Genomic DNA, 13827 nt, shown 5'->3' with positions numbered 1-13827 from the left:
TTTTGAAACGAATACTACCGTTATTTCTTTCGATCGAAGAGCTTAATTTAAAAAAAAAAAAAAAAGCATCAAGATCGATTTACTTTAGTAATTATTATACGTGTACAATAATTATGCAATTATATGAAACCCAAAATACAAAGAATCCTTTCGAAACTGTTTGCTTTGCATTTTTTATTATAGATCGTATCGCGGACGTTGAAAACTGTTTAAAGTAATTAAAGCGCATTGAATGATCGAATACTTTGCATTTCTTTCTTTTTGATTTTTTTTATTTTTTATTAATTTTTTTTCCATTTCTTTTTTATTACGAACATGTTTTACAAAGCAAAATCGTGTGATGGTGGTAGTGGTGAATGTTGGGTGGAGGCTGAAGAACTACAAGAGTTAGTGTCGCTGGGTACAATTTAACAAGGATTTTCGGAGGAGTGCAGATATAAGGACATCGGCACGTTGATATAAAAAGTACTCTTTAAAAGATAGCGTGAGGATTTAGGCCGGCACATTCATTCAACCATTTTCTTATTTCTTCTTTTTTCTCTTCTTTTCTTTTCTTTTCTTTTTTTTTTTTGCAATTTTCTTTTCTATTGTTGTTTCACAACATACACACGAATATACTGCCACTTTCATATGTATGCATTTAACAGAACCCCTTTCAGAAGAAGCTTTAGGTTTTGTATTTCTTTTTCTTGCAAGTTTGCTTTAACATGCCCGATATTTTGTATTTCTCGATGTATACTTATAAAAAAAATACCACGATAAACGACGTGACAAATTCTGTACAATTTCTTTTCGCATCTCGACAAGTTTTTTTTTTCGTCTTCTTTTTTTTTTGTTCTTTTTTTTTCTCTTTTTTTTTTTTTGATTGGTACATATTTTTTTTTTTTTCCTTTGCTAAAAATACAAATTAAATACGTCTTATATCTTCCATTATAACATTGCTACCTTCAGGTCCACGATTTTGTTGACGATTAGAAGAATTTGGCCGGTGTCGCGTTTTTATCCCGCGTAAATGCATATATCTAACGGTGTCATGATTTCTAAGAACGCATGCACGTTGATCAGCATCGATAAACATTAATCTTTTACTACACAACTTTTGTCGATCCTATGAAGAGAGAATGTGCATAGGTACGAATTTCATATAATCTTTTTTTCTCTGTTGTATGTTACGAGCGAAGAAAATACTTTGTTTTTTTTTCTTTCTCTTTTTTTTTGTGTCTTTTTTTTTTCTTTTTTATTGTTTTTCTCAACGACGTATGTATATACGATGAATATCTCGCAAAATAATTCTGATAGTTACATCTGTAGAGAATATTTGTATCATATCATTGTTCGACGAAACAAGATAACTATTACTGGAAGCTACGTACAAAACAAAGCGAAAAAAAAAAGAAAGAAAAAGAAATAAGAAAGAAAAAAAAAAAAGAAGAAGAGATTATAAATTATATTGAGAACGTATTATATTTTATTCTCACTAACAAACAATTCGCGATGCGTTAAAAGAAAACGAAAATTACGTTAGAAATGTCACTGTGTCATTATTATTCTTTTTTTCTTTTTTTTTTTTTTACACGTCCAGCCATGATGTTATTACGATAATAAAGAAAATTTATCGTCTCTCACACGATCAATTACCGTACATATACGTATACATATATATGTACACATATATATATACGTATATATATATATATATATATATATACACACATATGTATATCTTTTTCTTTTTACTTTTGAGCAGAACGAAAATGCTGCTTTCGTAAAATCACTCATGATATTACAGAATCTTATTTAATATTTACAATTGAGATCGACGTTAAAAGTAATGAGCAATTGTCTTGTTCCATAATTTTTTTTTTAACGTATTATTATAGTGCGTGCATAGGAAGGCGCAGTCCAGTGGTATTACAATAAAAGATTCAGTCGCACCACACCCTGCAAGAGCCGATGAAAGAAAACAAAATTAACATAAACGTGAACATGTTATATACGCTATAATATTCCTAGTAACAGTAGTAGCTACTGGTAGACAAATAGACAGTTTGGCAGGCATGGTGAACATAAAATCAAACATGTACACGCAACACATAACCAGACCTTTTTCTTCTCTCCATATATCTCTATCTCTACCTATCTCCCTTTCTCTCTCTCTCTCTCTCTCTCTCTCTCTCTCTCTCTCTCTCTCTCTTTTTTCATGCAATTTCTTTCTCACTCATCCCTTCATTACTTTTACTTAATTACTTATATTCTATCATCCACGAGAGGTGTCCTATAATGTTGTAATATAGGCTTTTTTTCTTTTTTAGTTAATATACTATTAAACGTAAGCTACACTAAGAGACTACCATTTTTTTTCGCGTCGTCTATGCACAACGCAATAATTCTTCTTAATTAATAGTTAGGAATATCGGCAGTGAAATTCCAATGATAGACGCGGCAGGCAGGCGGTCAGTCCAGCGACGTGTGTGTTGTTGTTATATGTTATCTTTATCTATTATTACTTTACTTTTCCTCCCCTTTTCCTTTTCCTTTTGTTCTTGCTTATTTTTTCTCTTTTGTCGTTTCTTCTTTTTTAATCATATCCGTTGCAGCACTTAAAAGCATTGACTTCGAGTGCGGATAACGGATTTCTAAAAGCTGATATTCTCCTCGGGGTGCCCCACACACACACACGCGTTTATTTCTTAACATATTATATCTATACGGACACGACGCTTGCTTGCTTGCTTGTTTGCTTGCTTGTTGTCGGTTGTCGTCGTCGTTGTCGTTGGATCGAACGACAGAATAATGTGAGTGAAAATATGAGGGAGGGGAGGGGCACCCCTGAGGTCGAACAGAGCTATCCGGTCCCTTTATTATTATAATTATTATAATTATTATTACTGTTGTTGTTGTTGTTGTTGTTGTTTCCACCATGGCACCATCGTCGTCATCATATTCACCATAATCGCGCGATGTCATATCGTCGTTTTATTTAATAATCTATATATATATATATTTATATATATATATATATAATATGTATGTATGTATGTATGTATGTATATCGCGCGAGCGCGTAGAGTGAGCGTGCGCGCGCGTCCTTTTGAAAAATAAAATTTCTTTACACAATTAATATATATCGGAGATCGATCCGCATACGCAGTGCGGATCATTCACCGATGTCATCGCTCGTCGTTCGAGTCGATCGGAAAAAACAAAAATCGGTTGCGTCCTTGTCGTCCTCGTCCTCGTCCTCGTCCTCGTCCTCGTCCTCGTCCTCGTCGTATTCGAAGCCGTCGAATTGTCCGAAACATAAACGTTACTAAGATTAGAAATCACAAATGAAATCACAGACTTTCGTTGGTGGTTCGACAGAGTGAAGAGGGGGGTTTTGGGTTCGCTTGAACTTGGGAAAATGGCGAGGGATGGAGGAATAATGAGGGTAAAAGGGAGTAAGGAGAGGAAGGGAAATGGGAGTGGATGGTTGAAGATGAGCCGCACTTTACGATATTAGAACGAAGACGTTTTCCTCTTTGTCGTCATCGTCGTAATCGTCGTCTTCGTCGTCGTTATAATCGTCATCTTCGTCGTCGTAGTAGGAGGCATCATCATCATCATCGTCATTATCATCATTATCATCATCATCATCATCACCATCATCATCAATGAACGAAGTTCGACGCGAGCGATTCAAGATCAGGGGGAATATTAATCGAAATTTCCCCTAAGAAGGTTTCATTCCCATCCATTCTCCTTGATCATGTGGGCGAGCTCGATTATGAACTTGCCCTCCTTGTACTTTTGACTCGACTCAAAGGCATGCTCCTAAAAACGAGAAGTATTATTATTATTATTATTATTATTATTATTATTATTATATATTATATTTATGTATTTATGTACGTATGTATATAATATTTCTTATGTATAATATTTCTTAAATACTATATGCTGTTACTATATGGTACTACTATTTTTCTATCCAAGAGAGATCTCGCTGGGAGAGCTATTTTTTTCTTTTCTTTTCTTTTCTTTTTATTCGTTGCTTTTCGTTTCTTTTTAACTCACGTATTTCCAGCCGAGAGTAGTCTTGCAGCACTCGCAGTAAATATCGGCGACCGCGTGAAGGCCGGTTAAGAGTACGCGTTCCTCGGCAGGACCACAACCCACGTTTACCCTATATATATGTATAGAAAAATTAATTTTTATACATTGTCGTTTATTATGCGATGACAGTAAAAGAACGAAAGAGAAAGAGAGAGTTCGAAATATCGACTCGAGCGTTCTCATTAAATGAAAAGTTTAGAAGAATAAAAAAAAAGAAAAAAGAGAATGGGGAATTCGTCCGATGGAATATCGATCCTCCTTTTTCTTTTTTCTTTTTTTTTCTTTTGCACTAACTATTTCCGAATTCAAGTTTTAAAAAGAATGTGAATATTCGTAAAAATGGAGGATTGGAAATATTATTTTTAGATGATCAATTTCATCAAACAAGATATGATGCCGCAAATGAAGGAGAAATATACTTAGTATATGGAACACTATAATTTTATTCATATTGTATACTTACACAGAATTGAAGAGATAGGCACGGCCTTGACTGCCTTGGAAGGACTGCAACAAAGTAAAAAACGATCTTTGAGTTATTTTGAAATTAATTGAGGGATGCAGTACAAGAGAGAGATAGAGAGAGATAGAGAAAGATAGATAGATAGATAGCTAGGTAGATAGAGATAGATAGATAGATAGATAGATAGATAGATAGATAGATAGATAGATAGATAGATAGAGAGAGAGAGAGACAGAGAGATAGAGATAGAGATAGAGAGAAAGAGAAAAAGCTATGCAAAAACATTTAATTAAGAAATATTAAAAAAAGTTTTTATGAAAAGTAGAGTTTCTATAGAAATTGCATATTTTTTTTTTTTTAACTTAATAGTAAGGTAAACTTTTTAATACGATTAATGTATCCCTCTCTCTCCCTTTTTCTCTCTCTCTTTAGGGAAATATTTTTCATTATTTATTTTATTTTCTGCATACTTCATGAAGTTCGGATTAATAAGGAACGACTTTAGATAAAAAAAAAAAAAAAAAAAAACTGCTCTTATATCACAAAATATTTTATTTAACGTAGACAAAAATTATATGACGAATGAACAAATAACTAGACGTCAAAATAATAAGTGCCAGGTGGTATCGATAAAAAAAGATCCCATCTTTAAAGGTCCCTCTCTTGCACTGTTCTCTAACTTTTTAATTCTACATCGAAACTCTTAAAATTCTTTTATTTTATTTTATTTTACTTTTTTTTTTTAATTCTTTTTTCTTTGGATTGGAAGAAATCGATCGAATATTATTTATTAATTACCGAGGTAAAGAAAATCCGTTACCTGATAGAGAGAGCTCACCTTAGAGATGAGTTCGTCGTGATTGGCGAGGTGAGCACGGCAGTGAATGCACGAGTAAGTGCGATGACAGGAGGGCAGATACGCTTGGAAAGTTTTGACCATGATGCCGTGTCCAAGCGAATAAAAAAATTCTTTGTTTCTGTCACCCCCTGTATTTTACGACACACCTCCTCCCTCTTTTTCTTTTTCTTCTTCTTTTTGTTCCTCCTCTTCTTTTTCTTCAATTTTCTTTTCTGTTTTTTTTTTTTCCCTCTTATGTTCTCACCCTGCTGATCTCTATCTCCGTCTCTTTTCTGTTACTGATTCTTTTCTTGATTCCTCTCGTTATCTCTCTCACTTCTTTTCACTTCTCTCTCTTTCTTTCAATCTCCCACAACTTCTTTCGAACGTGACCTTTAAGATCTCTCGTTACTCCTCAACGATTATATCGGTTCCGATCTCTTGCAAATATGCGGGGTGGTGGTGCAATAGTGGCCCCGTTCACCGCCGCTTCGTACTCCGATCAGCTGTTGAGCTGGTTCAGACAGCGCCGGTTCGGGGACACCTGAGGATCGGCAAAAAGAAAGAAAAAAGAATGATGAATAAAAATAGTTGATAAATGCGATATATATATATACACATATGTATGTATGTATCCCTCTCTTTCTCTCTGCTGTGTGTGTGTGTGTGTGTGATGCATTGAATATGATTATATTATACTATTATTTATACTATATATAGTATAATATTAAATTATATATATATATGTAGGAATGTATGTGTATATGTATATGTATGTAATGCAATGCATATGATTTAATTATACTATTATTTATACTATTACATATTATATCATATTAAATAATTAACCATCTATGTTGGATATAACCTTTCGTGAAAAAGTAGCAATTTTTACTTTTTTTCGTTACACGAGACAAAGAAGAAGCAACAATAATTGTTTTATGTCATAACGAGTATATTTATCCAGCAAGAAAAAAAGAACAGAATAATTAGCATTTAAATAGATATCAAATATCACGAAATAAAATAGTTTCGTATGATGAAATATACTCGTATATCGAAGATATAGGTTAAAAAAGACATCAACGAGAATTTTCTTCGAAAGTCTTGAAATATTTACGCGCGCGCGCACACACACATATATATATAATGTATATAAATAATATATATATGGGTGGATATATATATATAAACATAATTTTTTCATGTAATTCAAAAAGAGAGGAAAAGAAGGATCAAGCATGTGAGAGCGTCCGTCGAGGCGGTTGATGGTGTCGTACACGATATACCATAAACACATCAAGGGAAATGTATCCCATATATATACATATATCGTAGCTCTTGTAGCGTGTCGGACGGCTTCCTCTGGGACAAAGAACGGCAAGATCTTTTTATTTATGATGCGCGTCGACAAGAGGTTTCCTTCTTGAGGAACGCAGGAAGTTCTTTCGAAATATATATATATATATGTGCACATATATACTTGTATATATCGGTTTGTTAGGTTAAAAAGAGAAACAAAGAAACTGACGTGCCTTTACATTGTCGTTTTAACGACTATATATATACAAAATATATATATATATATATATATATATCACGAGTATATGTAACTATGTAAGAATACGTTACCCGAATCGACAATGAATGACATCGCAAGCAATCTCCTTTGTGAAGTTTTTATAAATACGTATATACTTACGTATGGATGCATCTTAAGATGTATGCACTATAAATAGTTTATTTTTCAATTTTCTTCGACGGATACAGAAGCTTCTGTTCTACTTTTTATAATATATATATATATATGTATGTATGTATGTATGTATGTATGCACGTATATATGTACGTTGTATGTGCGTAAAACCGTTAGTGTTAATTAACGTGTGCAATCATAAGATCGATTTAATAGATTTAATTAACGCGAAAAAGAACAATAAAGATGTTCGCACCTTCACGTCTCATTTATTTCTCACGACTGACGAGCACGCTCCCCCCACTCATCCACAGCTCCACGATTTACTATTACTTCAAATTTCTTGCTAATTGGTTATTATCTGTCGATAAGTACGAGCACGATCGTTATCGATTAAGCTGGAAAAATTCGTTATTTCTATGTATATACGAAAAAATCCGTTACTTTATATATGTATTATATATGTATATATATATATATATGCAAAGAAACAAAAAACGATCGAATAAACCGTTTCTCTCAGTGTTCAATTTCCTTCCATCGAAGGAAAACCTTTAAGATTCTCTTCGCGTTTATTTTTCGTGTCCGGGAAAACGCGTAGAAAGAAAAAAGTGTCGAAAGAAAAACAAAAGAAAGGAAAAAGTTTCCTAGAGTGATGTAGAAAAAATTTGTGACAGTTACATTGGAGTATACATTACGGCTGCACTTGATGGGAGTATGCATCGTTATGCAGGTAAATTCTTGGCCTTTTTTTATCTATCTGTCTGTCTGTCTGTTTTTCTTTTTCTCTTTTTCTTTCAACTGGAACAAAGGAATCTCTTTCTCAATCGTCGGAAGCGTTACAAATCGAGAAAGAAAATTCGTATTCTTTGAGCTTCTAATAGGAAATTTCAAATGCATATATCGAAATTAATACGGTTAAATGCAATAACAAATTTTCTTTTTCTTTGTGTTATAAGAATATCGAATCGTGTGGTAATCGTGTATCGAGTTATAAAAGAATCGTTTGAATTTGGCGCCAAGCGTAGATCTATCCAGACGCGCGAAATTTGAAATAGAACGCTAACCTTCTCTACAGAAATTTTCAAAAGAAAAATAATATACATTTTTTATACATAATATACACACGCGGTATGTGTATATCTATACATATTTAATGAAAAGAACACCGTTACACCGTTGAACAAGGCTTAAAGAAAGAAAAAAGAAAAAAAAAAGAAAGAAAGAAAGAAAGCAAGCAAGTAAGCGAACGAACGAGAGCGAGCGAATGCAAGCAAAAGTCGTGAACGTTCTTCTTGTTTCCTGTGTCAACCTGTTCCATTCTTCATCTCTTTTTACTTTGCAAAAGCGGCAACGATTCACCGTGACCTTGCTGCGATAACGGTGTCGTTCTCGAATACGTTGTCGGTGCATCGAGAGGAGTCTTTTAAACACGGAATTAGCGTGTGCATGTGTGTATATATATGTATATATACATATCTGTACGTATGTATATAAAAGAGAGTAGTGAACTTTTTTCTGACAAATTGCTCGAATAATGAAGCAACTACACGTTAAACGTCTTATTAAAAAGAAATTGCACACACGTGAGTGCGTATATGATATATATATATATATACGTACACACATTGAAAAAAAACTTCATCCTTGTTTCTATTTTAAATTACGTATTTTCTTCGATATTCGCATATCGATTTTACGAAAGGAAAGAAATATGAAGATAACGATCTGAAAAGAAAAGAAAAGAAAAGAAAAGAAAAAAGAAAAGAAAACTAAAAAGAAAGAAATAAACGCAACGTTGGGGAAAAAGGATGGCCTTATTTTCACTTTTCGTATCTATTCGAAAAATGTGTGTATATGTGAGTATATATACACATATGTATGTGCTTGCAAGAGCGTAAATATGTATGTATATATGTACAAACAATATTGCTGCTGCTGCTGCGGCTATCATGAATGTGATGGCTGCCTGACAACACACGACGACGACGACGACGACGACACAACGATGACGACGCCAACGACGACGACGTCGACGTCGATGTCGAATAAAAAGAGAACAGAGGATACTCGAGAGAGTAGCGAACCAAGAGAGATGTTACGATTCTCATTTCGCAAATACTAAACACATATACAACACATGCACACACATGGAGAAAGAGATAGATAGATAGATAGATAGAGAGAGAGAGAGAGAGAGAGAGAAGTGGAAAAGAGAGGAGGGAGGAGAAAGAATTTCTCCTCGACGAATTGATGGGAACTGCAAGGAAACTGACGACTAAGTAGAAGAAGACAAGTTGGAGGGGCAGAGGAACAAGAGGAAAGAGGGTGAGACGAACAGTGGGAGGGCTGAGGGCTCGGTTAGAGAAACAAAGCAGTCTCCGAGTCAATACACTGTTCAAGGTCATTTCTAACCTCCATCTCGTACCGTCGACGACGCATTCACGAAATCATCTATCTTTCTTTCTTTCTTTCTTTCTTTCTCTTTTTTTCTTTTTTCTCTTCTTTCTTTTTTTTTTCTTTTTTTTTCTTTCCTTTTTTCCTTTCTTCTCTTCTCTTTTCAACGGGGTTTTATATCTTCTTTCTTTTTTTTTTCTTTCTTCTTCCTTCTTCCTTTTTTTTCCTTTTTATATTCTTCCCCTTAGTCAGACAATCAACAAACGCGATAGGTTAATTAATGAGAAGAGACATTTCGCATGGCGCTTATAAAGCAAACAACCGAACTCTATATATATATATAATGTGTTTGTGTGTAGAGAGAGTTGTGTGTGCAGTTCGATTATATATAGACTTATATATACTTGAATACATTTGTATAGGTTAGTATCATTGTTGCAATAATAACGTATTACGCATCAGTTAAATCAGAATATAATAGAGAAAGAGAGAGAGAGGAAAAGAGAGAGAGAGAGAGAGAGATGCATAAAATATGCACAATTGCAGGAGCACACAAATGTGTATACGCTATAATCAATACATACTTAACAAGTAATTTGCATTTCGCGGGCACGTGCCGTATAGATACACGTACACACAGACGATAAATATATCGGATGATAGCTAATGCATAATGATACCGCGAAGTATATCTGCGTCTCACATTTGCTTGAATACGCATACGTTCCTACGTATATATGTATATATCACACAAATTATATATATATATATATATATATATATATATATATATATATATATAGCGTTGTTTGGTTCTATTTCATATAACTCAAAGTAACGTCAATAAGGTAGATACTATATGATAAAATAGCAAGCAAAAAAATTTATTGAAGAAAAAAAATGAAAAGAAGAAAAGAAACACATTCGTTATTAATGATTTATTACGAATTAAAAATACGAGGATTTTTCTTGTAGAAAATTATTATCGTATTTGTATATAGTTTCGATCGATCGCGTTACGTAAAAAGAAATTTTATTGTCGCAAATAACTAAATATATATTTTCATCTATCACGAAGAACTATCTTTCTCGTTGTTGATGATAACGTATTATCAAGGAAGGATTATGCAGGCAATTATCGTATTTCTTGATAAATATCATCCTAGATAAAAATTGTGTCAATTGGAAAATATCGCTTTCCAATCGAACCGTACATTTATTTCTACGATCGATACAATATACGTATGGTGTGTGTGTGTATCTTATCGAACTTTTTTCATCCTTATATCTTAAAAAAAATATTTCTTTCATACAATTTCTACGATGTAATCTGTCGAGAAAAAGAGATTGAGGAAAAAAAAAAGAAAAATCGAAGATTGGGGATATTTGAAAAAAAATTTCGTTTTTTATTATAATCTAATCATGCTCTTTCTCGAGACCTTCAAAGGCTTATTTCTTTTTATCCCTTATTCAGATCGTACAAAATATTGCTGGATTTGTAGTATTACATTCTGGAAAAAAAAAGAATTAATGTTAAAGTAATGTCTCGTTTCGAAAAAGTGTAATCGATTCTTAAAATCATCCGAAAACATTTGACTGATTTAGGCTTGTCCGTATCAAAAATTTCAACATTATTTATTGGACCAACCCAATGTACATAATGTATATGTGTGTGTGTATATATATATACATATATATACATGAGGTTAAGTACTTATCTTAAAGTAAACGTCGTACCAAAAAAAAAATGCGATATCGATGTCGCTTGGCTTCTCTATTTAAAGAAACGCTTGACCGTCGATATTGATCAATATACAAACCAATCGAAAATAACATCGTTTTATTTATTTCCCTTGCAACGAAGTGTTTCTTGATTTCTTTTTATCTTTCTTTTTTTTTTTTCTTTTAAGAAAAATTTAGAGAAAGAAGAATCCTTTCAATTATCAATATATACTATAATCGATATATACTTATGAAACATTCTTTTTTCTTGTTTATGTATATCGAAGAAAAACAGAGAACTGTGTTGGTCGATATAAAAATTCGATCGAGAAAGAGAAAAAGAAGAAATTGAAAAACGAAGTCTCGAGAAAGAGTAATTATGGAAACCTCTCCGTCCTTCAATAAATATATCGATCAATAAAAATTCTTTATTAAGTAAAAAAGAATTGATCTACAAAGAAGAAAAAAGTTTTGAAAAAGTATAATTGACTTTTAATATCATCCAGGGACTTTTGTGAGGGTATTAAAAAAATTCGACTGACTTTCTAATTGGTCAAAAACCAGGAGATTAAAGACGAACGAAAGTACGATTGGAAATTGAATAATTTTGCACATAGACGCGAATAATCAGTGATATCGTAGTAGTCGTATGATCGATGAACTCGAATAAGTGCAAATTAAAAGCAGATAAGGAAGAACATTCGCGAAAGGAGGGACGGAATAGTGTTTCGCAGGAGGAATGGTTATAGAAATTAATCGATTTCTCGGGCTGAAGTTAAACGTTACAAGTTGCAAGCAGCATGTCGGGTCAACAATTTATCACTTATAACAATCTAACCTCGTATTACCTTCGGCCGCCATTTTGACATTATTAAGAGAACGAACAATTTTTTTCTTAATCATATTTATAATCGAGTTAATTAACTCATTTACATTTTTCTTTTTTTTTTTGTCATTTTTCTCTTCTTTCTTTTCTCTTTTCTTTTTTCATCGTTCACTCCGTCTGCTTTATACACTCCTTTGCTTTTCATCGCGTTGCTCTTTTCGAAGAGATATCCTATTATTTTTATCCTTTATCTTATCATTCCTCTCATCCGTAAAAATTAACCCACACTTGAGAAATGTTTCTCGCTTTATGATCTACCAAGATGGATTATATATTAGCTCTCATACATAAGTACATATGCGTTGCAGAACCTGGGAATAACGGGCGGATGATGAACGGATGAAAGTAGTCAAGTTCGCAAGAAGTCCGTTGAGTCACGTATATACATACATACATACGTATATGCATACATAGATATGTACATAAATGCATACATACATACATAAGAAGTTCCTGGGTTCCTGGCATTTTCTAATGATATCGTCGAATAAAGAAATCGGAGAACGTGTCGTGACTGACGACGCTATATCTTTGTTTCCTTCCGTTTTGATCTTTTTGGTACAAAAAAAAAGGGGGGACAAAAAAGAAGTTTCAACGTTTCTTCGTCTTTTCCTTTTTTATCTGTTAGATCCTCGATGTTTTTAAAGGATTTGACGAAAAGTAGAAGAAAGTACAAAGGAATCTTAAACGACGAGATCGTAATTTATCGGACAATTAATATTTATTGAATCGGTCAATGGAGTAATGTCGAAATTGTTCAATATAAAAAATATTAGTTCAATATAAAAATACTATTTAGATATTAAATATTAACGAGTGTTTCAGTATACAAAAAAAAAGAAACACTGCACAGTGTTTATTTATTCAAATATGAAATACTATTTTCCTTTCTTCTCCTTCTTCTTCTTTTTTATTCGTATCGAGTTTGAACTTGGACATTTTTTTTTTTTTTATTTATAATAATACTTTGCTATCGAGATTAACATTTTTTTAATTTAACTTCTTTCAATTAAAATTTGTATTTTATATATACTTCGCTATTGTTTATATTACGCCGAGAATGATATCGATATCGATGTCTCGGGAAATAAAAAAAGTAAAAAAAGGGGGCAGATAGAGAAGGGAAGGAGAGGGAGAGAAAGATAAAGAGAAAGAGACAGAAAAAAAACTTATCGAACATAAGCAGAGTAGGTCGTTAATTATTCTTAATCGTATGATATTTTCATAATAATTTTGCTTCGAGTGATTTGATCCCACAACAAAGAAAAAAACTATAGATCTAAATTTAAACAATAGAACAACGGCGGATGTGATCGCAAAATTACTTTCGCGAAACGTCGAGTGTGCGCATCGAGAGTGAGAGAGAGAGAAAGAGAAAAAGAGGGAGAGAAAGAGAGAGAGAGAAAGAGAGAGAGAGAAAGAGAGAGAGAACGAGATAAAACGGACGCGACGAATCTCACACGTCATCGTACTCTCTCATATATATCGAACGAGTCTCTCTCTCTTTCTGTTTCTCACGGATGTAATTTCGAATATCCAGGACGCTTAAAGTCGTTATCAGTGAACGATCGTATCATTCCTCAATTTCGATCGATCGATCGATCGATCGATCGATCTATTTATCGATTCGTAATTCAACTCGATTTTCTTTCCTCTTTCTTTTTTTCATATAATTTACTTCAACACCCTCTCTTTTTTGTAACTCGTATTTGCAATTTACCAAATTTGTC

At 33.1% G+C, this 13827-nt stretch overlaps 1 protein-coding gene across 3 annotated transcripts in view; it reads right to left on the bottom strand.

Annotated features, from left to right (window-relative positions):
• Positions 1 to 250: 250 nt before the first annotated feature.
• Positions 251 to 13827, bottom strand: part of LOC127071580 (protein yippee-like 1) — a 24099-nt gene continuing 10522 nt past the window's right edge. For 2 of the 3 annotated variants that reach the window (XM_051011005.1, XM_051011006.1), the window contains exons 2-5: positions 5379 to 5940; positions 4559 to 4602; positions 4057 to 4165; positions 251 to 3813 (exon numbers count right to left, since the gene is read on the bottom strand). In XM_051011005.1, coding sequence (XP_050866962.1) covers positions 3724 to 3813; positions 4057 to 4165; positions 4559 to 4602; positions 5379 to 5498 — 363 coding nt within the window. In that variant the 5' untranslated portion in view covers positions 5499 to 5940 and the 3' untranslated portion in view covers positions 251 to 3723. The remainder of the gene's footprint in view (positions 3814 to 4056; positions 4166 to 4558; positions 4603 to 5378; positions 5941 to 13827) is intronic. The other variant, XM_051011007.1, reaches the window with a different exon arrangement.

This window comes from Vespula vulgaris, chromosome 22, assembly GCF_905475345.1.
Source record: "Vespula vulgaris chromosome 22, iyVesVulg1.1, whole genome shotgun sequence".
Lineage (NCBI taxonomy): Eukaryota > Metazoa > Arthropoda > Insecta > Hymenoptera > Vespidae > Vespula > Vespula vulgaris.
This window is presented reverse-complemented; position numbering and strand designations above follow the sequence as displayed.